The sequence below is a fragment of the Trachurus trachurus genome, assembly GCF_905171665.1.
Source record: "Trachurus trachurus genome assembly, chromosome: 9".
Taxonomy (NCBI): Eukaryota; Metazoa; Chordata; class Actinopteri; order Carangiformes; family Carangidae; genus Trachurus; species Trachurus trachurus.
In genome coordinates this window covers 9,041,687-9,067,899 of record NC_139895.1, presented here as the reverse complement: position 1 = coordinate 9,067,899, position 26,213 = coordinate 9,041,687, and the positions used below count along the sequence as shown (strand labels likewise).

General features: G+C 40.4%; 1 protein-coding gene across 1 annotated transcript in view; it reads right to left on the bottom strand.

Annotated features, from left to right (window-relative positions):
* Nucleotides 1-19,968, bottom strand: part of LOC310991631 (protein yippee-like 1) — a 41,717-nt gene extending 21,749 nt beyond the window's left edge. Inside the window, exons 1-2 of the mRNA XM_083979439.1 lie at nt 19,556-19,968; nt 9,861-10,145 (exon numbers count right to left, since the gene is read on the bottom strand). Of these exons, the coding sequence (XP_083835565.1) occupies nt 9,861-9,977 (117 nt within the window). The 5' untranslated portion in view covers nt 9,978-10,145; nt 19,556-19,968. The remainder of the gene's footprint in view (nt 1-9,860; nt 10,146-19,555) is intronic.
* Between the last annotated feature and the right edge of the window lie 6,245 nt (nt 19,969-26,213).

Sequence of the window (26,213 nt, the reverse complement as noted above, 5' to 3'; positions counted from 1 at the left end):
CACGCCTCTCATGAGTTAATGTCTCACTCTCTCATCTCATTAAGTGTCATTTAGGAGGCGACAGTCAGTCATAATAAGTCAAAGTCACGCTCAGGAGAGGAGTTTCTGCTGAGAGATGAACAGAGGCAGAAAGAGAAAGGCTGCGTTTGGAGGCAGTGACTTCATACACCTGTGATGCAAAGCGTTTAAAGAGAGAGAGGCAAGTCTTCCCAAGTCGGTTTCGTGTCATTAGACCGTGCAACCAGACATTTAGTAGCATCAAACGGCTCATCAGAGACACACAGGTCAGACAACTGTACAGTAAGACTTCCCAAATAGATCCTGCATTTTTTAAAGCCTCCATGCAGCTGCCTCCAAACAGCTTCCAGAAAAAACCTCATTTACAAGCCGACACTTTCAACAACTGATCTCTGTTTGGCTTTTTGGCGCCGGCTGAACTGTGGATGTTCAGCTGACCTCACTGCGTCGCATCACGGCCAACGATCCTCCTCTTACTACTACTTCAGTCAGTCCGTTCCTGCAGGGCCACATGGGCTTCACAATAACGTGAAAATGCCGCGCTAAATTCTGAAAGAGCAAATTCCACTTAACATTTGGAGTATTACATTTGGGAAAAGAGAACCAGGAGATTACAAGGTCAGGAGAAAAATAGCTACATATTTCAAATAACGCTGGTGGACTGGCAGCTAAAAAAAAAGCCATCACCAGAAAATGGCTAAAAACTGATGCACCAACAATGGAGGATTGGGTCGAGGTAATGCTCATTTATAGAATGGAGAAGCTGACTTTCTCAACTAGACTAAAAACAGAGACTGGGTTAGTTTTGTGTCTCCATTGAGAGCAGACTTTGTGCAGTAAGGACACTGTGTATGGTAGATTACTGATCCCCTTGGTTCAGGCTACAAACTTGTTCATTGTTCATATGTTTATTATGTTTATACCCTCCAACAGGAGAAAATGGACGAGGTAAGAGAGGGGTGAAAATAAGGACAGGAGTGGAAAAAGTGTTTCTTTTTTCTTCAAATTTACTCTACGGTAACTTTCATTTCATTTTGATTAATTCAATTCATGGTATACATTCTACACATGGTTGCACATATTTACATAATGTACACATTGTCACCATGAATGAAAAGGAGCAGGATGAAGAAAACTTATAGTACCTGCCCCTCTCTGTTGTTATAATTACATTGGCTTACTTCAACACCAATATTATACTCTATTTCAAAATATTAAAGATGATGAAACATAGTAGTGACAAGAAAACAAACAAAATATTGTAGCAGTGGACACCACTTGTCTATCTATCTTTTCTTCCCTTCTTTTTCCTCTTTCTCCTTCTTCTTTTTTGTAGATGCTTATCTTTTCTTTTTTAAACATTTTTCTTAAACTGATAGCCTACATACTTGTACAACTTTTCAATTCCTTGCTTTGTGAACTTTCTTTGAGAATGTATGTTTATCTTTGTCTCTGCTCCCTGGTGGAGAAGTATAGGAATGTTTTATACTGTTGGAAAATTGTATATGTAAAATGTTGAATATTGATATGTGGAATAAAAAAAAATAAAGAAAGAAAAAGCCGCGCTAACCTGCAATGATCTGGGTCTCCGAAGAGGAGAAACAGCATCCGATATTTAATATGTTCTGGGAGAGAGAGAGTCCTGTGAGGTTTGGTGCTGCAGCTCAAACAAGTTAAAAAAAGAGACGTCCTGTGGAGATTTTCTGACCACCACCAACTAAGCTGTGTTTTTTTTAATGTTTCTATGTGTGGCTACTTGTTTTGGTTGCACACGGGAACACTGGTGCACGTGTGCGAGCAGCATGTTTGTGCCGCAGTTACACACTCTCCCCTGCCAATGGTTTTCGCACTTTCCCACGGATTTACAGGTGGTGGAAAGGTGTCAAGAGACACCGAGATGAGCCAAAATAAATTTCAAGGAAGACGACTCGTAGCCTACCGCTGCTGCTGCTGCTGGCAAGGAACACGAATATGAACGACACAGGAATCAAAATGTAAGAGAAGAAATGTTACCAAACTGTGAGACACTGTTAACACCGAGGCAGCCTCAGACAGCCGCTCATTTAAACTTGTGATATTTTCATGTCACTGTACTTCTACAGCAGCAGAGCTTTTAAGAAAAATGAGTTATGCAAAGTTTTTCAGGCATAATGAGCCGTTTCCACTTCCTCTAACGTGATAATTTGCTGCTTTAGTTTGACATCAGATGCTTTTCTCTGGCTCAGTAAACTGGATCTGAACCGTTTTAATCATTTCATATTGTCAGATCAGACAAAATGCCAAATGTGTGGACGTTTCTGAGACACTGTGATGGAGATTTTCTCACATTTTAACAACAACCAAATGATAAATCATGAACAGACTCAGCTGATTAATTAGTTGTGATAATAGTCAATGGTTATTTTTGTTAAAGGGATAGTTCACCCACAATTCAAATTGCACTCATTATCTACTCACTCTCATGTCGACTAAGGGCTGGGAGAAGTTTCAGAGTTATCTGGGGGTCTCCATATAACAGTTGCAAATGGATACCACTTTTCTTCGTAACAAAAAGACACACCAAAAAACATCCAAACATCCTCCATGCTGCTCGTATGTAATGTCCATCTTGTATTCCAATTTGGACGAACCAGGAAGAGGAGCTTCCGCTACAAACAAGCTTGAAATATAGACTTTACTTAATTTTTTCGGAACAATTTCTCATGTTGGGGCTTCAATACAAGAGGGACATTACATACGAGCAGCATGGAAGTATTTGGATGTTTTTTGGTGTGTCTTTTTGTTACGAAGACAGTTGGTATCCATTTGCAACCGTTATATGGACATGCACTGCTACGCCGAGACCCCCTGTAACTCAGAGAAGCCACGGAGGACTCTGAAACTCCTCCCAGCCCTTAGTCGACATGAGGGTGAGTAGATAATGAGTGAAATTTTAATTTTGGGTGAGCTATCCCTTTAACATTTTATTATACAACCAGTGTATGACTATGTATTTGGTTGGTTGGTCCCCTATACAAATCCTATACACTCACACTGAGCTACATCCTCTTTGTAATGATAATGAAATGTGATTTATCCATTCAAACAGCAACATTAACATCCTACAACTGAGAGTTTGACCCTTCTTTATATTTTGTTGTCAATTTTACAATAATATTTTACTATACTGTCATAATGTATATCGTCCTGTGAACCTCCACATCAGGCACATCTGCTTATTAAATGTTAATACAACATATGATCCTACATTAAGCGACCTCCTCTTCTGCTAAACTCTTATTTTCCGTATCCAGTTTCAGTTTGTTGCAGCAGCCGTTTAATTTCCCCACACAGAAATTAATCATAAAACACTTTATTGTTCCTTGTCACGGTTTCTGCTGCGAGACAATAAATCCACAGATCTGACGTGGCGCTCGACAGGTTAACTGAGGTGCAGATAAATGATTGTCTCTGTCTCTGTCTCTCTCTCTTTGCTTAAAGGTGTGTCAATGTGATTTACGCGAGTCTTAAACAATTAAGACCCTGTGAAATCCGTGTTGCGCAGACTTCACAACTCCAAATTTACCATCTCGAGGCGTCTTGATCCTGCAGAAAGGAACAACACAAGAGCTGTTTACCGAGCTCGTCTTCCTGCCTGCGTGTGTGTGTGTGTGCGCTGACAAACCGAGAGCCTCCAAGTCTCCGAGCTGCAGGAGGCAAATGGATTTCGACACTGAGATGGGGCGAGTGCGCAGATTGATCATCTTTGCCATTTGAATAATCAGCTTAGTTGCGTGGTGAGAGTGCAACGCACGGAGAGCACAGCACACTGTCACCGTCTTATAATAATAACACATAAAGGTCATCGCTCCAGTTGCTGCAACTCTGGATCATCTGATAGTTCAGAAACTTTACTCACACTTTGCTCACCAGCTGTTTGCGGCCTCAAATGTCAGCGTGGACCATTCGCACAATGTGGACTTCAATATCCAGAAATCCTGTAGCAGCTGACTGATTTCTTTTGCTGTGAAGCTTAAACTGTGTCAGAGGGTGCAACGACACTCACTCTCTCTCTCTCTCTCTCTCTCTCTCTCTCTCTCTCAGCTGTTTGTATTTCACTCACAGGTTCAGATTTGTGGCTCTGTCGGCAGATAAATGACCAGACCTGGCAGGACAATTTCATTTCGGGGGCAAATGGGGCTGAATCTTCCGACATCCTCGTAGTAGTACCGTGTGATCTGACTGTAAAATGGGCTTTTCTGTTTGTTTTTGTCACTGCGAGGATTGATAATTATTGAGGACAGGATGTGGGAGCCTGGGAGGGCTCGAGCGCCGGCGGTCATAAACCTATCAATAGTCATTTTATGATGGCGGAATTGGACTGGAAGTCAGAAATTAGGTTTTTTTTCCAGGACCAAACTAGTCATGCCTACATTTAAAAGCTTCATGCAGGAGGAAGAGCTTCAATATTTGGTGGGACTGTCCAACTTTATATGGTTTACAATTTCTGTGTTGCAAAGAAATATAAACTTCGAGAGAGCCCATCCAGACGGATACGGCTTTAATGAATCCACCCACGTTTTTTTTTATCATTTCGGCGTATTGTCCAGACGGAAACAGCGTTTTTAGGGTGTGAAAACTGTATTTTTTGGGAAAACAGGTCCCCGAGTTGGAAAATCTGAAAACGCCACCCCAGCGTTTTCATGTAGAACGACCTGTCCACCTGTCCGTTAGTGAGGTAACTGCACACATGTGTTTCAGACTGTTGCCTGGACAAAATAAGACAAGTGCATCGCTTACTCACTCGCTCGAGCTCGACCTTCTGTCGGCAAAGTGACAGTGGCAGCCGAGGAAAAACACATTCGCAAACTAACTGTTAACTGATAACAATAATAACTTTGAGCGATTAATACTATCGTTGTTAACACACATGCAGACTTACACTTGTGCCTTTAGTCATATTTTGCAGCAAAAAGTTACACAGGAGGACTTACAGGATGTGCCAGTTACATAGTGTAGTCCCATGAAGACAAACGTACATGGACATAACAGTGCTGCGATAAAAAAAATAATATATAGCCTATATTTAAAAAAAAAGGACGTAGCTGTTCTCCAGCCGGTTCACCTGCAGGAGCCTCTGCTGTCCCTCTCTCTTCAGCCTGGTGTTTGGCTGCACTTTGTATAACAACAGTTCAACATTGTAAGACCTAGCTGCTAATGCTGCTCAGCTGTAGCACCGTGTGTGTTTTATAACGGCAGAAAAATCCAAAAACAACTACGTCAATCGTCCTCTGGGCACAAGCCTAGTCACAGACACTCAATAGAGCATTTGAACCAAGTTTGACCCTTTCAGCTACCGTATTCAAAGATGGCGATGCAACATGGCAGCCACCGTGGTTGCACCAGCTTCCTATGTATTTGTAAACAACTCATTCTAAGCTACGAGACAGCTTTCATTTGTATACGATTGTGATGGATGGTGATAGACGTTGGTAAATACGTATTTATGAAAGCAATATTACACACTGTACCTTTAAACCGTGACGTCAAGGTCTATTAAAGCTTTTTTTTTTGTTTCCATTAGCTTTAATTGGAATTTCACAAGAAAAGAAATGTACCTATTATCTAATGCATGGAAATATACATCAACGCTGCAACAAATGTACACAGTCGGGCATATTACAGCACAACTACTACATAAAAATTGAGTCTATTTTTCAAACACATACTTTTGCCCTTGAGACTTATGTTTGAAAAGACATTTTCCAACTCATAGCTCAATGTAAAAGTTTGTCCGTGCCTCTGTAAGACAGCTTTCTTGAATTATTAGTTTGAGAAGTACTCCCTTTAAATTCAGACCAACACAGCCAGCCAGACACTTTACAACACTTATAATAAACTGTCATCCGGATTCACTTCAGGTCACAGTCTCGCAGAGATGAATGTCTCCGAGTGAGAGTCAACAGTCTGACGGAAACACTGCATTAAACAACCGACATGTCTTATTTCTGTGAAATCAGAAAAGCAGAGACAGTAAAACAGTATTTATGCTCAACAGGAGTGGATGTATTGGTGCAGAAGATGACGGGGACAGAGTTCAGAACCGCATCCTCGGGGGAAATCGATCACAACAATCCAGTGATGACAAAAAAAAACTATCTATCAGTCAAAATGCAGGTTGTTTTCACTCTGAAATACCAGTTATTTGTGACCAATCTTCTTCTGGTAGGTGTTTAAATGCAATATTGACACAAACTAAGAGGGGGACATTGTAGTGGAGTAAAAAAGGCATCAATCAATAATGAGAATAGTGGAAAAAGAAACGAGTCGGTCGGCGAAGACATAATTAATCAGCAATCACTTTAAATGATTTACAAAGTGTAAATACTTAACGACTCTAAGTTTAAGCCTCTCTAATGTGATTACTCACAGTTTTTTCCCTCTGTATTATGTCACAAACGAAGTCCCTTTGGGGCTTTCTAGCTTTTGTTCAGACAAATTAAGCAATCAGACATCAACACAACAGGCTCTTGGATCTTGCAGCGGCCATTTGTCCTTATTTTCTGAAAATTCTCAAGACTAAGAAAAGGTTCGGCTAAATAAAAACAAGAACACTTCAGTGCTGTTAATTCCTCTGAAACATGTGGGCAGCGAAGGCAGATCTGAAGGCCTGATTGCCTCGATATTTTCTTTTTTATCTCGGATTTTGAAAGTTAGTCTGTGGTTTCCAGAGATGCTCGGTCAGACAAGGCAGTGCATTCAGTTTTTATCAGGGAAAAAAAAAAAGCAGCAGCAGAAACAAAAATAGCCAAGGCAGGAACATTTTAGAAAGACTGACCGGCTCTTTTGTGCAGCCGCAAGAAACGACTCCAGTAAAAATATCATCCGTGGCTGTCGGCTAAGCCTCTGAGAATTTATTGGCAGGAATAAAATACAGATGCAAAAGGCAGACAGGTACACGAGCTTTAGAGATGCAATGAGGCAGGTGAACATCAAATAAAGTGACACTTCTGTCAAACCCAAGTGCCATTTGCCACAACTAATACCAGAGGACGACACTAAATCACAGCCGAGTCCCAGGCCAGCTGAGTGAGAATTCACAGTTTAGCTGAGCTGATTTATTCATTTATGAATATTACAAGGACCCTGTCAAATTTTTATCATGACTCACAATGTACTACTCCAAAAGGATGAGGCCAAGATAGGCATTTTAATATCCAGATGAGTCAGCGAATTCATCAGTGTTTGAATAATGGCAAAAAAAAAGAAAAAGAAAAATGGATAAAACTGTAAAATCCCATAAAACAGCTGAACTTTGTTCCAACGCGATGAACTCAAGCATGAAATGTTGATTATGTTTCTCAGTACCACTTATTTAAAGCGGCGAATGATAAAACATTAACATTGGATTAAATGGTCTGGAATGTAAAATAAGTCACTGGGGGAGAGAAAATGATCAAGCTAATAAAATGTGCTTTTTAGCCACTGTGGTTGAAAAAAAAAGCACATTTACTCTAAGGTTCAGTCTAAACTTGTGCCTAGTATCACCAGGCAGATGGTATTGATGAATGAAGAACAATAAATACCAATAAGCCATACTGTTGGCTACAGCACCACGTGGTTGGCACGGGTTCATACGGGTTAGCAACTGGTATTGTGAATAAAGAATTCAGCTGCTATAGAAAGAAAGTGAACTGTCTGTTACTGTAACACCACAACTGTCCGCCTTGCTAAGTGACAGTGAGTCAGATAGCTGTATGACCAGTGTTGCCAACTCCTTAGTAAGGGAAGTCGCTATTGTCTGTCCTAAAAGTCGCTGGAAAAAGTTGCTAAATGGCGCCATCGCCCCAATTTGCATAATTGACAGGCTTTTAATTAATCTTGAACAAATCTTATGCTCAGCAAAAATGGGGAAATCCTCTCAAAGTGTTTTATTCTTACTGTTTAAAGCCCCAGTACGGAGCTTTTAACTGGATACGCAAAAGTCTCTGGTTTCTGCTGATGTGTCTCTGTTACCTACAACAGCAAATGAGCCCATCAGTGTGAAGATACGCTATTTCTAAGTAGTCTAATTCTATACCTCTGGAAGGCATGGTCGGGTCGGACCACTGACAAAACGATATGAATAGATACAATACTACGCACGCTGCAGATAGACAAACGTCTTCATGACAGTGGGAAATGCAGTCTTCAATCCGCCGCTTTCGTCCACAGGGGCCGCCAAAATCAACACTAAATGAAAAGTCTGTACAGGGGCTTTGAAAGAGTAAAAAGAGTCGAAGGAAAGAGCCGGATCTGCAGCACGCACTCATTTAGGAGTTGAATCGGCACCAATTAAACTTCTTCTAAATGAATGTGCTAATTAAATTCTCTTTCGCTTTCACGTCGGAGTCTCCGAACACCAGAAAAGTCTCCAACAACACCGGAAAAAGTCGCTAGATTTGTTGCTAGTCGCTTTTGACAAAAAAAAACAAAAAAAAGTGGCCAAGAGGATTTGGGAAGTCAAAAGATTTAGCGAGAAGAAAGTCGTCAAGCTGGCAACACTGCCTAGCTCTCTGTCAGTTAGAAAGCTTGCTGGCTCCAGGATGTGGATGATGATGAAGACTGTGTATTTGTCCTGGAAAAACACTTTCAGAAACTACTCAGGTAGGAATAATTTTGTTTTTCTGTGTCTTTCTGCCTCAGTTACAGGGATTAGAGAGCGATTTCAGACACAGCTTGGCTTTTTTTGTTTCCTCCAAGATCAGCACCAGGAGTGTTTGTTATCGATCAACAATGCAAATCTGCACTGAAGTCAACCTTGACAGAGAAGATTATCAGAGCTTACACGAATTGAAACGTAAACACTAGCGATATTTTTTGTTTACTCGCTCAAAGTTTGTTCAGGCTAATTCAGTTCAGTTGTCTGCCGTAACATGTTTTGCCTGTGACACAGTAACCTACATTTTCAATCCAGTTACTACCTCACCAGTTTATTTAAAACCTCATTGAATAGATCTAGTAGATATTTCTCTCCAGTTGACCTTCGTTGTGTCACCAAATATGGCTGCAGGGACTGTGACATAACGGAGCAGCCGGTCGCCTCTTTCATTTATTTAAATACAGACAGACCAGTCGAATGTCATGTGAAATGTTAAAGGGATAGTTCAACATTTTTGGCAAATTGGCCCCATTTCCATAATCCCTATATTCATAGCAGTAGGTTCGTTACCTTTAATTGTCGGTGCAAGCTTTTTTTTTTAGAACGGCGGAGCAGAGCCGCGAGCTGCTCAGAGCTACGCTACAGAGGCTCATGGGATTTCTTGGTTTCCCTCATCAAACTCATCAAATACACAATCCAACAACTCCAAAACGCTCTGGCGGACAAGTTGTGACCTGCACATTCACCACGCTATGAGATAATAACAGAACGTTACCAGACAAAGTTGTTTTAAAGGCAAATTCATGCAAAACCGCTGATGCGTGTTGCCTTCAGGGACAGTTTTTCAGCAAGCAGTCTCTGTATTTGCCTCTAAAACAACTCTGTCTCATAACGTTCTGTTATTATCTCATAGCGTGGCAATTTGTGCAGGTCACAACTTGTCCACCAGAGCGTTTTGGAGTTGTTGGATTGTGTATTTGATGAGTTTGATGAGGGAAACCAAGAAATCCCATTAGCCTCCGTAGCGTAGCTCTGAGCAGCTTGCGGCTCTGCTCCACCGTTCTAAAAACAGCTTGCACCGACAATTAAAGGTAACACACCTACTGCTATGACTATAGGGATTATGGCAATGGGCCAATTTGCCAAAATGTTGAACTATCCCCTTTACAGTAAGTGAAGGGTTAGGGAGGACTGGGTGAGTTGTGCGCTCAGCCTCACGTACCTTTGAGATGAGCTCGTCGTGATTGGCCAAGTGCGCCCGGCAGTGGATGCAGCTGTATGTGCGGTGGCAGGACGGCAGGTAAGCCTGGAAGGTCTTCGACTTGGTCATCTTCACCATGTCAGTGGGGCCGGGCTCCTCACTGGTGTCAGGGCTGGCACTGGAAGAGTTGCAGCTCTGCTGGACTTGCTGACAGAAGAAACACTGGAAGATGCAAGCAAAAGCCGTCGTTGTTGTGGAGTGGGTGTGTGGCACGCTCCACACAGACACCACAGGAGAAAATCAAACCTGCGGGAGGAAAAGAGAAAAAAAAAGAAAAAGAGAGCTGTGGTGAGAGGCATGTTCCATATTTCCTATTTTTAGACCTCATGATCTTGATTGCATTACCAATATAAACACAGTTCATTTGCCGAAGCAATCATTTGATTACAATCATCTATTATGTGATTACAATCGCATGTTGTTGACTGCCATCATGGCTGCAAGGTGCTGTACTTAATACCATAACAAGCCAAACAAACCCTTTGTTTATACTGTATGAAGACACACACAACATGCTTCACTTGGTACCGAACAATTTTTCCATTCATAGTTTATGACAGGACAGGAGGAGCACCTCCTTGTTTATTCTGTCCCAGTGGGCCGATAGATGGAGGATGAGATTACTGCGGCTGAACAGATAAAGATAAGGAGTTTTTTACTTTATTCGTCCGTCCAGACCATCAACCAATTTTTCATAAAGGAAATCCCTCACACAACAATCTGTGATATGCCTTTACCTTAAAGTAAACCTGAATAATAATCATTGTCTTAAAGGTGTTCAGAAATGGCCGTTTGTCCTGTTTGTCGCGCCGAGTTTCCACGAGTTGCCGCACGAGTTTACCCGATTAGTCGTTATCGAGCGGGCGGGATATTCAATGTTTAGGGCGAGACCGAGCTCCGTGTGTGTGTGTGTCTCAGACGAATCGTGAGCAACGTGACGCATAATCCGTGTGCCTGCATTATCCAATGCGGAAAAAAACTTCCCCACTTTCATCCCGGATTTAGTCGAAAATAGAATTTTGCAAAAAAGTTTGGGCTACATCGTCTGATAGATGAGTTATTACACAAATTTTATGACCCATAGTGGAATCAAATAAATTTTTCTTTTCTGTACAGCTTTAAAGGGGAACTATGCAAGTCTGGTCGCTTTCCCGCTGTTTTGCTAACCCTCCTCTCGGCCATGTGCATTTTTCTACAACGAAGGCGGCGAGAAACCAGTCAATAGAGCGGTAGATAACATTATATGTCGTATACGATGTTACAATGTGTATATTTGTGTAGTTTAATCTGTCATAAACAAGAGATTACAGGTTACGGGGCGCGTTTGAGATGAGAGCTGGGACACCGGGTCGGAGGATCTGATCTTACAAGTTTGGTTTTCAGCCAAGAGATGGTAGAGAGTTTCCATTCTCCCTGTAACAAGTTAAAGCAGAAGTAAGCGATCCGGTTGTTTTTCTGACTTCTTGTCAGCCGATGGAGTAGCAGTCCCCGCCCTCGTCATGGATCTATTGGTCCTCGTCCCTACGTCACCACATTCACGCGCATCCCTTGGCTGCACACACAGCCCTTCATGCCGTTCTCTCTCCTCATTGGATAAAGGTTGTAGGATACAAGGAAAGTTTTCTCCTCGGCTTACAGCAGAGCAGAGTGACAGACAGACCCGTGTTTCGGACCAAACACTCTATGTAAGTGATTGCTGTCGGAAGATACAACTATTTAAGACTTATATTAACACAAACATTCCGCTTACTTGCTTACTGCTTTAAACCATTTATTAAACTATCACACTTACTCCAAAGCTGTTTCATTAAGGTAAAAAATGTATCTTGGTTAAGCGACAAATCCTGCATAGTTCCTCTTTAAAGTCATAAACAAACAAAAACTGGAAACAGCACAAACCCTAAAAACAACCTCATACAGCGAGAGATAAAAAAAAAAAAAGCATCACCAAACAGGCACACGCTCTGAGAGAATCAGCTCCACAGAAACAAATGCATACCAGCTCCGTTCATACACAACACAGGACGGACTAGAATAGCCGATGAGACAATGCAGCCAAGACACAATGACTGTGTGACCTTTTACAGGCACTCGCCGATTGACAAAAACACCTCTGCAGGTGTATTAACAAAACTATGCCAGACATCCCCACAATGAAGGGACCTATTCACGCTCCCACTGTTATTATATACGGCCTTTGACGTGTTAAGAATTTGAATGCCACCTTAACTATTTATGATGAACATGCAAATCTAATCCTCATTTCACATCGACTGCAACTGAAATGACTCTGTGAAGCACTTTTTACTGCCATTTTTATTGCAGTTCAGAAATATATGCACTTTAAAAAAGGCATAGATTCTCATCATATTTATTTATTTATGATATTTTATTAACTAATTTAAGTAAATCTTGCCTTGTATCCTATTTATTCTCCCGTTTTTTACTTTTAAGCGAAACATTATCTGGTTTTTATGTATGCAAATGCATGAAAATGACTAATATTAAACTGAATCTCAATCTGAATCATTACAAAGAACCAGTTATGTTTTATATCACCCATCTCTGTTTTTTTCCATAGTTGCCATGGTCTCCATGCTGCCCATTTTATGACCCTTTTATTCATATTATCTATTGAATTATCGTTATTAAAAAAGTCCAGTGCACTGAGGTAACAGTTGGTAGCATCTTATCTCAGTGGACAATGACGTCTTAAGGCAACAGAGGCGTCTGTTCAGTATTTTAAATGACACTTCCCTGTACGGATGCTTTTAACGATTTCGACAAAGCTGCATTATTAGTTGACTTCTTTGCCGCATGGAGCAAACATTTTAAAACACTGACATATCGAGGCCTTGGGAAGTTGTTGGTATTGTGTGTGGATGGCTGCATTAGCAAACACTTGATTATCACCCTGCAGTGCAGACACAGAGCGACATCAGCACTCAGAGGCCGCTGGAAAGTGAGATTATGTAATTTAAAAAATAAAAAAACACAAAAACAGCAGCACATTAATCCTCTTAGAAATTAAAAGTTGAATTAAAAAAAACAAAAAAAACATTGCTATATTAAGTTCACCTTGTGATTTTTCTGACGTAAGAACCGGCTTACGGTGGCCAAATGTACGCTATTTTAGTCAGACGTTGTTTAATCGCCCATAATTAGGACTTGATGATCCGCCTCTGTTTGTGTTGCTATGGTTACACAGGTTTGAGATTAACCATTGTCCTTGTGGCCAGAGCCATTGCTGTTCAAAAACTGTTTTTAAAAAAGTTAGAAAAAAAATAAAAATAGCTCCCTCCCTCCCTCTTCAAGCAGCATTTAAAATGTGGCTCATGCATCTTTAATAAGCATCATTAAGTTATAAGGCACCACACATACAGTAGTTCTTCTTAGATATAAGCTATATTACTAAAGATTTACACCCCATTACCTCCCAGTTGTGATGTCTGACATGTTTGTAGCTCACAGTAAAAGACATAACACGGCGTACGGTCGACAAATCTGCCCTGAAACTGGATAAATGCTGTTAAATAACAATATAAAACCTTAAAGATTTTGAATTACACTTCATAAAACGCTAGCTGCAAGACACTGCATCAGTAAGATAGTGAATAAAATCAGATGCTTGTTGGCATAATCTGACTATGACTCACTAACTTCTAAAAAAAACTAATAAAAAAAAGAGTGAAACGTTAAAACTCTTTATAATAGATAAAGCTTTTGAGGCTGTAAAACTTTTAAAACACTTTTCCCACTAATGTCTCCCTGTTGCTCGATTACAGAGTTGGTGTTTTCCCACAAGCAGCAGATTAATGAAATCTGTAGCCTACCGGTTTCGCCGTTTTACATTTGAACAGAGCGATTCAATTAAGGAAAATCATTACTGTCTGTGCACCTCACAGGCTGCATTGCAGTGTTGCTGCTGCTGCTTTTACTTAAGTGAAGTGTGTGTGAGCAACTTTCAATGTCTGCATTGTTCTCTCCCAATCACCTGTCAGTCAAACACCGAGAGGCGGGACTTTGACTGTGACTCACGGCTCCTCTGCTGTTGACTGGACTACATATAGGTGGTGCTGTTGGCTTCAAACACTGCTTATATTTACTTCCAACACACACACACACTTGACTGGAGCTTCTTCTCCAAAGCGAACAACAACAACATACAAGAGGATTCAGGGTTTGTTTATTCTGCTTCACATTGACTCTCAGCCATAAATATTAGGGGCGTGCCAAAAAATCGATTCACATAAGAATCGTAATTCTCATTTAATACGATTCAGAATCGATATAAAATGTCCCAAGATCGATTTTTAAAAATAAAAAAAATGAAACAAATTCTAAGGAAAATCCATTTCCTTAGAATTTGAAAGGCAGCATGTTTAACTGAACTATTTTTTTTTTAAATAAAGAGGCACTTTAATAAGTGATATTGCTTTTATGCAACAGTTTCAACAATTCCATCCAAGCATGGATAAATGTTTAAAACTCAATAAATGTGGAAAAAGACACTTTAGTCATTCTGTCTTGCAAAGCAGACTGGAGTAGATCATGAGGATCCTTTGCACACCGATAGACTGAAGCAGAAATCATTATGAATCAAATCGTTTTGAATCGAAACTCGATTTCGAATCGAATCGTAGCCCAAAAATCAGAATCAAATTGATTCCCAGCCCCTGATCTTGATCTTTTTGAAAGAGTTAGTGACTGACAACACATGACAGTCACTGTCAGTGTTACAGCTTCTTCTACTGATCCACAACCAGGCATTAAAATGAAGGAAAAAACAACTTTTTGCATTTAAATACAACATCTACTGCAGCTCACAGGCCCGACAAAGACAAAACAAAACACAGGTTCAACACAAAACAAAACAATAACCCTGCATCCCAGAGAGTGAAAACAACAATGAAAACGAGGTTTGAGCTTCAGCAGCAGCAGCAGCAGCAGCAGCAGCAGCAGCAACAGCAGCAGCTCTACTCTGGAAGTTTCCAGTGGAGCTCAACAACGTGCTGCTGCTGCTGCTGCTGCTGCTGCTGCTGCTGCTGCTGCTGCTGCTGCTGCTGCTGCTGCTGCTGCTGCAACAGGAAGAGCAGCGCCGAGACAGAAGCCAGCAGCCAGACGAGAAAACAAAGGAGCTTCCGCAACTCAACAGGAAGCAGCCGTGACGTGACGCTGAGCATGGCTGCTCTGCAAACACACACACACACACCAACACACCAACACACAAAGACTAAAACACTGCTGGGAAAAAGGTGGGAAGGAGCCATATTTACATACATACTGTTGTATAATCTGCACAGGTGCCTGAGCTATAATCCCGGTATGAAAAGGACAAAATCCCCCTCCATGAATTAGCCCAGTTTAACCTCGGTGGCACGTGTGTGTTTGTTTGTGTTTGTGTGTGCTTGATTATAATCACACACTTGATTATAAGTGTGTCACACCTCAGCATCATCATCATCATCATCAATCAGCTTTGTGCAGTGCGTCCATAGAGAGTCGTATAGGTTGTCGCCAAATAAGGAGAAGCAGAAGCAGACATGAAGTCTGCACCATGTGTGAAGTGAAACTATTGGTTGGTTTGTTGTGTGTTTCTGTGTTTGTTTTGGTCCCTCGTGCTGACTTCAAAGTGTCTGACAGCGCGTGGGGTTTTTGTTTCCCACTTTTTAAGATGCTACTTTGCATTTTCCCCATTTCATTTTTTTTTCCCCCATTACAACAACAAAAAAAAACACTTCAAAAACAACACAGGAGCGTTTCCTGCCAGCTGAGCTCGTGTCTCTTTTGTCTCCAGCCTTCTTCTTCCTCCTCCTCCTCCTCCTCCTCCTCCTCCTCCTCCTCCTCCTCTTCACCTGCACCAGGTTCAGTTTACACATAAATACTATTGTTGTTTAGAGGTGCAATAAACATATAAAAACAACACAACAGCAGCAGGTTGGAGTGGACAGGTTGAACCCAGCAGGAACAGCTGACACTCAAAGTGAGCAAAGTGAAAACAAAGACTGTGCGTCTGAACAGGAAGAAGCAGCAGCAGCAACAACAGAGTCCAAAGACAAAGACTCCGCTCCAAAAAAAACTGCACATTTACGACATAACATGCGTTCAAACATGATTTTCTACAAACTAAACAAGTTAATCTTGACATTTGAGCCCTTTGCAACATCGCTGCTTCCTCATTTCCCTCCACCTCCTCTTTCTAAAAAATGTGTTTATCCCCCCCAACAAAGAGCAACGAACGACGCCAGCTCAAATGCAACAGTGTCGTTGCGCCTCATGCAGTCAGGCAGTCAGTGAACGCAACACGACACCAGACAACCAGAGCTTTCTTTCTTTATTATCATTATTATAATTATTATGTCGTGTGTGTTAACTGTTTCTTTGTTTTGGAGGTAAACATTGCACTGTCTGCTGCTGTGTTATAGCTACTCACCACCTGGATCAGAAGCAGCTTGGAGGAAAAAAACAGCTTGCCGTAGCACGAGAGAGATGTTTTCTTTTTCTTTTCTTTTTTTTGTTTTGTGGTTTTTAAGTTAAAATGAATGATTGTCGTCGTCCCAGGTTCTGGTCCATGGGTGCTGCTGCCAGATGGGAACTTATTGTTGTGTCCTTTGGGTGCTGACGGATCTCATTTTTCCCCAACACGGGCTTTTGTTGTGTCTTTTGTGTGCGTAATGGACTGGCCTGGTTACTTTGGTACGAAAACGTCACCACGTGGGAGGGAAACGCAGCTTTGAGCGACGGCGCGCGCGGCCAATCGGCGGCTGCGCTGCCTTCAGGCTCCCGTGGGAAAGATGGAAACCAGGTTTATTTTTGGTCCTCAGGTGAAAATAAAAATGTTTTTTATGTTGCTTTCATTCAGTTGAAGCTTCATAATGTAGTTCTGTTCTTTCTTTGTCTCCCCACAACTGGTTAATTTCTCCTCAATGTAATTCTTTTGATCACCGATCATCGATCAATCATTAAAAGTAGGCTAATTCACAAGCAAAAAGTCAAAGTAGCCTATACTTGATGGATTTACATAATCAAATCAGAGGCTTTACTGTTGGTATCTTGGTTTGGCATTATAGGTTCAACTGAATATTTTGGGTTTTGGTTGCTGGTTAAACAAAACAAAACAAAACATTTAGGCTAATGACACCATCTTTGCTCACTGACACAATGTTGTGAAGTTTTAGACCAAACAGTTTAATGGAAATCAAATGATGATCTGAAATAGATGCTCTACTTTTTAAGGATGGAAAATCAATAACATGTAATCAATAAAAGTCATGTTAACTTAAAATAGTAAAGTTATTCTTAATGTAAATCATCTCCATTGGCTCCTACTTGGTTGTTCAGTTTGGATGGAAGTCATGACAGCGCTGCTTTTGTGTGCCACCTGTATATAAAAGATCCTTTGAGTTTTTTTTTTTTTTTTTTCCTTGAGGTTTCAGGTTGTTGACTTTGGCATTAAAGACATTTTTAAATTGAGGTCAAATATGTCTGATGTTCCTTAAACGCCTCACAGTAGTGCAGCAGCACATCTGAAGTGTCTTTGTGTGTGAGCTAGCTTTGACAAAGTTGAGGATAATTAACTACAGGTAACAAATAATGTAGAATATCCTGTTTTCATAAGGACGAGGGTCTTCTGCAAGTTATTGTTTTGTTGTCGCCGAAGCAGCTTATTTCCCTGGCGACGTGAACGCGCCACTGAGGGAAGGCGGGAGCGCGCACATACCCGGATGTGTAAATAAATACAAGATGAGAACAAAAATCTTTTTTTTGTCCTTTCCAAACACGTTGTTTTCCCTTTGTCAAGTTTATTTTTCCACCTGCAGCTCCTCCCTGTGTGAGTCACGTTTGGTTTTCAGCTGATTTTTCACTCAAATTATGAACTCATATATGATTAATATCCTGATTAATTGGTCTGTGGGTTGATTAAAAAGGACATTCGCGGGGGGTAAATCCAGATAATATAAGAAAATAAAAATTCCTCACGTGTTTATATCAAACAAATAAAGCGGTTGGTTTGATGTTACAGGGGAATAAACAGCAGAAAGGTCAATTAAAAGTCATCACGGACACAGAGGAGGAACATTAAGGGATTATTTCAGGATGAAAAACAATCACACAGGTTTTGCGCCAAAACACACACACATACACACACAAAGAGAGAGACTCACTCACACACACACACACACACACACACACACACACACACACAAAGAGAGACACACACACACATACACACCCTGATCATCAGTTCATTTCAGAAATAGATCAATGGATTTCTGGAGTATTTCTGGAGCCTTCAGACAAAACTAAACTGACATTGAATTATTATTATTATTATTACGATCAAAACAGAAGCCTGATCGCCTCTTCCCACCTCCTCCTCTTCCTCCTCCTCTTCCTCCTGCTGCACTGTTTATGTGTCAGCAGCACTGACTGCATCAACCGGACAGACCCACATCTGTTAACATGATGCCATGAATGATGATGATGATGAATAATAATAATAATAATAATAAATAATAAGATATAAATGTATAAAAAGGCTAAAACATTCAACACAACACAACACAGAATCTGGTACCTACCACCCAAACAACAGCCTGCCCTTGTTGTCCTGACGTTGAGGACGCGCGTCAGCCTGAAGACTACAGCAACAATTCATCTGTTGTTGTAGTTGTGTTTTTATTGATTATTTTATATAGATTATTACTATTATTATCATTATTATTATTATTATTATTATTATTACTATTCACTGCCTTTGTTGACAACTCGGCAGCTGCAATACCTCGAAACCCTGCTGGAAATGTGTTGTTGCTTCACCACCACGAGAGGAGGAGGAGGAGGAGGAGGAGGAGGATGCATGTAAACATAAGCGTTATGAAATCCATCCTTTCACTGTGTTTTTGTCGTCCCCTGTTCACGTGGCATTTTAAGCCCCCCCTCCTCCTCCCCTCTCTCTCTCCTCCTCCCCTCCTCCTCCTCCTCCTCTTCACCATCACCGACAAAAAAACTGACCGAGATCTGCGGCCAAACGGACGGACGCACAGAGGAGGAGGAGGATGATGATGATTGTAAAGGAGGAGATGGGACAAATCATCCTCATCTGAGCCACTGCTATTGTTTTTGGTTTTTTTTTTTATCCGTTTGCGCTTGAATGCAACACGAAGATCAAATTGCACAACGCGTGTTTCATCAAAGACAGACAGACAGACAGAGATGTTGTTGTAACGCTATATAGGCTAATGAATGTAAGAAGATTATTACAGCAGGCCCATACAGACAGACAGTTACATAAAGTGTCACCACCACCACCACCACCACGCTTTAACTTTCCACTGGCTGCACAGCACAGCATATTCAATAAGTGGGAGTTTTTCATGCATTTAACAGTTCAGTTGGTTGTGTTATTATTGTTGCATGCACATTTGCAGAACCAAAATACAATAATCCTGGGATAAATAAAGGATAAAGAAACTCTAATTCCCATGGTGCAGCGGGGAACAGCAACAAAATGCTTTAAAAGTGACAAAATAAAGGCTGTAAACTCACTACAAAGCATGTCACATTGAGATGAGTGTGTGTTGTTATTATTAAAGTGAGTATTCAGACCCCAACATGTGTGTATGTGTGTGTCCTCCACCTCCAGCCACACTCACCCCAGGAACACTTCGCCTTCCCCCCGTGTGGAAACCAAAACAACCCGATGACGAACCCGTATCCGCTGGAGATGCAGGCGCGTAGACGGTAAAGTAAAAATAAAAATAAATAAATAAAATTAAAAAAGAAATAAAGTAGTAGTAGTAGTAGTAGAGACACCTTCACGGTCCCATAGGTCGAGTCGATGGCCACTAAAAAAAAGTCTCCAGCCGCACAAATAATGTGTCCTCCGCGGTGGATCTGCTGCTGCTGCGATGCGTTCATGGACCGACGCTGCTGTGGTTGCTGTTGTTGTAGTTAAACCGTGTTTAGAGATCTCCGGCTCGGGTTGTTCCTCCAGAAGAGACCCGCCGTCGGTGGGTCAGAGTCGGGTGTGCATGTCGGAGCAGCTCCTCTTCCTCCTCGTCTGCAGCTTCAGGCCGAGCTGTCCCCGTCTGCTGCGGCCTTTATTTATACCCAAATCCTAATTAGCTCCGGTCGGTGATGCGCAGCGCGCTTTGAATAATGCACAAAAACATCCAGGACACCGGAGCTTGGAGCTGTGAGCTTGGCCGACGCTGCTGCTGCTGCTGCGGCTTGTTTCTCTCCGCTGTCACCCCTACTGCTGCTGCTGCTGCTGGACTGACTGAGTGTGTGTGTGTGTGTTTGTTTGGTGTTAGTGTTGCTGCTGCTGCACGGCGCACAACTGGGTTTCCACGTGAAACTATCGGGTCTGGAAAAGTGGAGGAGAAAAGCGGTGTTTTATTTGGTCTATCGGTGCTGCATTTACGTACCGTGGGACACACGGAAGTCGAGGAGGATTTGAGCGCTGAAGGAAAAAAAAAAAAGAAATAACGTGGGACATGTCTTAACAAGTTCAACCCTGAGGAGTCAGACTCAGAAATAAACAGACGACAACATGCTGGCAATTATGAAACCATCTTGTAGCCTATGTAACTTAATTAAAAAAAAGCAGACTCTTGTTCTTTCTTTGTCCTTTTGTTGGTGATGAGGAAACATCAAATATGGAGCAGATATAAAGACTAAAAACCCGTGCTCAGTTTTTTGTGGACGTTTTTCTTTTTCTTAATATAAATAATATAGGCTACTTGTACGGTTTAGTCCAGACTCGATGGTAACCATTGTCTAGAAATCATGGAGGCCATGTGAGGAACTGTTAAAACTATTTGTTTGCTTTACTTCGAGTGAATAATCACGGTCTTTTTTAAAGTTTCCACTGTTCAGCCTTTGGGTTTTGCACATATTTTCCGATCTCTAACGTGAAAATGTTCAACTGATATGTTTTCGATCTTAAAACCACGTCTCTTCATCTACAAAAACTCTGAAATCCGATTTTAACAGGAGTACGTGAAGGCAGCAGCAGCCTAGCTACACAGCCGGTTCTACAAATAGCGTCCAATCAGCGAGAAGCCGAGTGTCCGTCGGACCAATCAGCAGCCAGAGAGGGTGGGCTGGAGGAGCGCAGCCAATCAGACCCGAGGCACGGACTCGGGACTGCGCGCTCCCGTGACCGGGGGGGGGGGGGGGGGGGGTTGTTTTTGACTGTGCGCGCCACCGACACAGACGCGTGCCAAGAGCAGCTGGCGCGCATGCGCGGCCGCATTGCAAGCACGTGGTCGAAGCAGAGGAAGTAAACAAACCGGAAAATCAATACAGCTGATAGATCATTACAGATGTGATTTACTGTGGTTGTGTCTTATCTATTAACACCTGGTTTTAAACATATTACATTATATTATTTAAAAAAAAAAAACTATTATATACGGATTTTTTTTTTATTATCTTTTGATTGTTGCAATTTGTAATTTTACAGAGAGTTTATAACATAAAATATTCTGATGAAACAGAAAAAAACAAACAATTAAATCAAAATAAAGTATAAGGGACAGGGAGAAATAAAAAAAAACAAAAACAAAACAAATATATAATGTATACAAACAGATACAAGTGTATGTGCAGAATCAATATAAGTCTGCATTGTATTAAATTTGTATGACACATTAGATCATTAACACTAATGCATTAATGTGGAAGAAGCGTTTTATTGTGCTAGTGAATCCAGCAGTTAACAAGATGCTAACTACTTACTACTTATGAACAGTTCTGATGTACACATCTTTGTCTTGGGCACCTGAACGCCTCACAAGTCAAAAAATTGTTGGAAAGCACTGGCTTAATTTTCAGCAGTGCATCATATTTTATAATATCATTAACATATGAGAAAAGTAACTTGTATTTGTGAGATGAATGGAGTAAAAAGTTGATTATTTCACTCTGAGACATGAAGTAGAAACATTAAATGACATAATAGAAATGTTAAAGTACCATAAAAATGTATTAAAGTACTTGATGGTAATTTCCCCACCACTGGTATTAATGTTATTTAATTCAGCAGGTTCATAAATGCAGATTTATCCTCATGCGTTCCCTTTAAAAATGAAACGTTAATGGTCATTGAAGTGGCCGTGAGTAGTTCAATGTCCATTACTCTTCAGCTTTTGTTTCATGCAAATGGGAAGAAATTATTTTTAACCTCATTACGTCCTGCAGGCCACACTTTAGTGAATGACTGTCTTTTATGAATCAGACCTCAGACTGGACTGCAGTAGGTGTTATCAGCTGATACAACAGCGCCCCCTGTTGGACACAGTGGCACAGAGCAGTTACAAAAACACCAAGAGTTACATTTTTCAGTCTTTATTGGTTGTGTGATGTGATGTAATTTAGATTTTCTGGTTTCACTACATCAATCCTGCTTTGCAGAGTCCTTTAAAATCTTTAAAGTAAAAGTAATTTGTCCAAAAAGTTACAAAAGGTTATTGCATAGTTTGAGGATGGTGGTGAAGAAGTACTTAGATCCTTTAAAGAAGCAACACCACAATGTAAAAGTACTAATATATATATATATGTATTTTGAGGACAAGCTACAATTTAATTATTCTAATTAGTAGGCTAGCCTATATTGTAAACTCACTCTGCACATCTCTAATCTGACAGTGTGCACATCATTTTATTTGATGAAATATTTGCAGGCCTGCATGAATTCATTTTAATGTGGTGCAATAGAAAAAAATAGTTTAAATAGTTAAGTTGCATAAACACAAGTAAGTAGTAAGTAGTAGTAAGTATCTAGAAATGTACAAAATGGTCGAAATATTCAGGCTTCTTCACTTTTTGCACATTGTAGTGTTGTAGATTAATTTGAAATGTATAGAAAAACTCAAGTTTTGTTTTTCCAGTTCTGTGATGACAGATCAACAGCTGTTAGAGGTTCATATTTTCCATTTTCTCTCTCTTATTTTGAAGGGTCAATACATGAGAAGATATATTTGTGGTTTTAAGAACCAAAAACCATCTCAGTTTAGTTTTACATCTTCTCTCTCAGCTTCTCTCTGCAGCTCTAGTAACAACAGATTGGTTGGTCCAGATGGTGGTGGGCGGGGCTTTGGCTGACTGCTTTGTTGTGACATCACAAAGTGACAGGAAGTCCTGACGGCTGGTTTTAAGGCTCAGTTTCTGAATACAGGCTGTGTGCATTTCTCTGTGGACTGAGGCTTTGATACTTTCACAGTATTAATATAGAACCTAGAGCTGCTTTATAATCACACTACATGGACATCTACCTTTATACTGTACGGAGCTTTAATATAAACATCTACCTTTATACTGTATGGGGCTTTAACACAAACATCTACCTTTATACTGTCTATAATTAAACTCTGTTCACAAAGACACTTCACAGAGATGTTAATGAAGGTACAGTGTTTTTTAATGAACGTCTATTTAAATGTCTTGGCAGAGTTGCAAAAAAACAAAAACAAAAAACAGATTTTTCAAAGTGGCAGTCAGTCTTTAATAATAACAGCAAAGAAATGCTTCGTTCAAGTCAAATCCTTCACACAACAGCAAAAATAAAACTGACTGATCAATTCAAAAGGATTTCTTATGGCAGGTCAAACAGAAACCTTTAAAACACAACTAAGGATCTTCTTCTTGTTTGTTGTTTGTTTGTCATTGTTTTGTTTTTTTTCTCTTTAAGAAATGTTAACTACACAATTAAAGGTTTATACTGATCAAAAACATACAGAGTGAAGTAGTTCCACTGAAGACAACTCAAACAAGATTAGTGTCTGATAGAAACATGACATTCATTTTACAATAAAAATATCTGCACAGAAACATCAAAAAAAAAAAAAGGCTCAAGGAAAAAAAAAAAAGGGTAATGCAAAAAAATATAAATGTTTGCTTTTCATCTTTTTTCAATACAGTTACAAATCACACAGCTGTGGCAACAAATCTCTTCAAAAAATTTACATAACTGAAAGATAAGGATAACCACCCACCCATAAACCCACTCCCACCCAACCCCAGACTTGATTGTGTTCATTTTTAAGAGCGTATACTGCTGCGATTACAACGGAGTCCCGACTAAACAAAAGCTGCACATCAAATCTTGGATATCAAGACTATCAAAAAAGGCACAAACAGACGACAGGTCGCACAAAGAACTCAGCAGAAGCTTTTTTCTTTTTCTTTTTTTTTTGTAATACAACTAATACCAGTAAAGGTTTTCCAGTGCCCTTTAATGTTTCTCACTGAACTTCCCCCCCTAACTCCCACCCCCACCCCCAAAATAAAATAAAAAAAACGAAAGAAAAACAAAAAGAAAAAGACTATCTACAGGCAAGTCAAGTCCCGGCAGGCACCTCGGATTACAAGTCCCATCCTAACTACTGTAGAAGCAAGTGCATTTAATAAGAAGTGTGTGACGGACAGGTGAGTAGGTGTGAGGAGGTGTGAGGAGGGGGAGGGGGGGCACTGGGACAGACGGGTCTTTACCTCATGTCTGTGCACGTGAAATCTGTGAGTGCAACAAAAAAAAAAAGTTTTGTTTGTAGATGTCGTCAAATGAGTCTGAACTCAGTGGACGTGACAAACAAAATCTGTTTTTGTTATAAAGGCCAAAAATATCTGGGTTTTTTTCCAGGTTAGAATTGATTTTTGTTTTATTCTCTTGAACGTTTCCTGAAAATGACTTTGTAATTTCACACTAACTATATGGAAAATAGAGAAAACTTTACAGATGCTGCTTTTTGCAAGTTCTGCCTTATAGATGAAAAACCAATCAACATTGATTAGTTGGATAATGATTAGTTGCTGTTAACATCTTTATAATAATATTTTTGTTCTGTTAAGTTGGAATAAAAACATTTCAGCACTGGAACAACTAACAATTTATGTGTTATTTGAAACTGAACTAATCCATTTGTTGTTGTCTCTCATTTATGAACTACGACCAGATTACAAAGTTATTTTCAGAAAACATCTCAAGAAATTCACAGACATTAAAATAAAATAGTAAAGCGACAGATCTCAGGTCAGCAGGTCGTCTACAGCTCGTCCCAATGCTTTAGTCACAGATCACATCGGAAAGAAAGAATGAAAAAGAAGAAATCATCTCGTTTTAGACTCAAATCAGTCGTTTCTAACTTTAAGTGCCGGCAGAGTCGTTGAACTTGGACGAATCCACTCAGGTAGATTTGGACTTAAATCAACTCTGAGAAGCTTTTTAGTGTCGTGAGTTTCTGCTCCGACTCTGTAAACACAATAATGAAACGACTCCACAAAACACGTCCAAATCCACATTTAGAAACTTTTTCCACTTTAAATAAAATCTTCAAATTCAACAGTCTTTGATCAGCAGTTACTGACGACGAGAGGTGAACACACACACACACGGTCGACTTGATTTCTGCTGCAGTTCTGGATTGTTTTATTTTTTATTTTAAAAAACGTTCTTTCTTTCTTTTTTTAAAGTCATTGTTGCAGTCGACTGCTGCCGACTGTCATCAGTGTGAAAAAGTGCAATTAAAGCAAAAGGAAAACAAAAGTTACAAAGGACTGAATGGAGAACATGATGGTTTTTTGTGTTTTTTTTAAACGTTCTGGTTCATTTTATCATTTCAGCTTCGTGCCTGGATCCCATTCTCCTCAGGTTCAGGAACAAACAACATGTTTTTTTGTGTTTTCTTGTGATAAACTGGTATAAATACAGATATATGGTTATTCTCCTATTTTGCAACCACAACAAGACGTCGGAGCTGATGCATGCACATGGGAGGTTTGGCAAAAAAAAAAACCAGGAGGAGATTGAAAGAAGAATAAGAAGAAGTTGTAATAGTAGTAGTAGTAGTAGTAGAATAAAGTAGAAGAACGCAGAAGCAAAAAAAAAAAAAAGAGACAAAGAAAAAGAAACCGGACGAAAAGCACCGTGTGACTGGGAGGTGTGTGTGTGACCGACCACGAAAGGTAGAACAGAAAGAGCCTGAGCGCAGATCAGCCCGGCCTGTGTGGCACTTATAACATCGTTGTCTTTGTATACAGAGCTTATAACAGTCATGCAAAAGGGCACAGTTTTATTCTAACAAGGCGCGAGAGAGAGAGATAGAGATAGAGAGAGAGAAAAACAGAGAGAGAGAGAGAGATCAACAGAGACCAGAGAAAAAGAAGAAACAAAAAAAGAAGAAAAAGACACGAAACAGGAAGAAAAGGGAGGCACAACATTTTTTTTTTCCTTCCAGACGAAACGAGTTGAGTTCTCTGTGAATTCTGGTCCTGATGCAGAAACAACCCCGCACCCTCCCTCCCATCAACCCC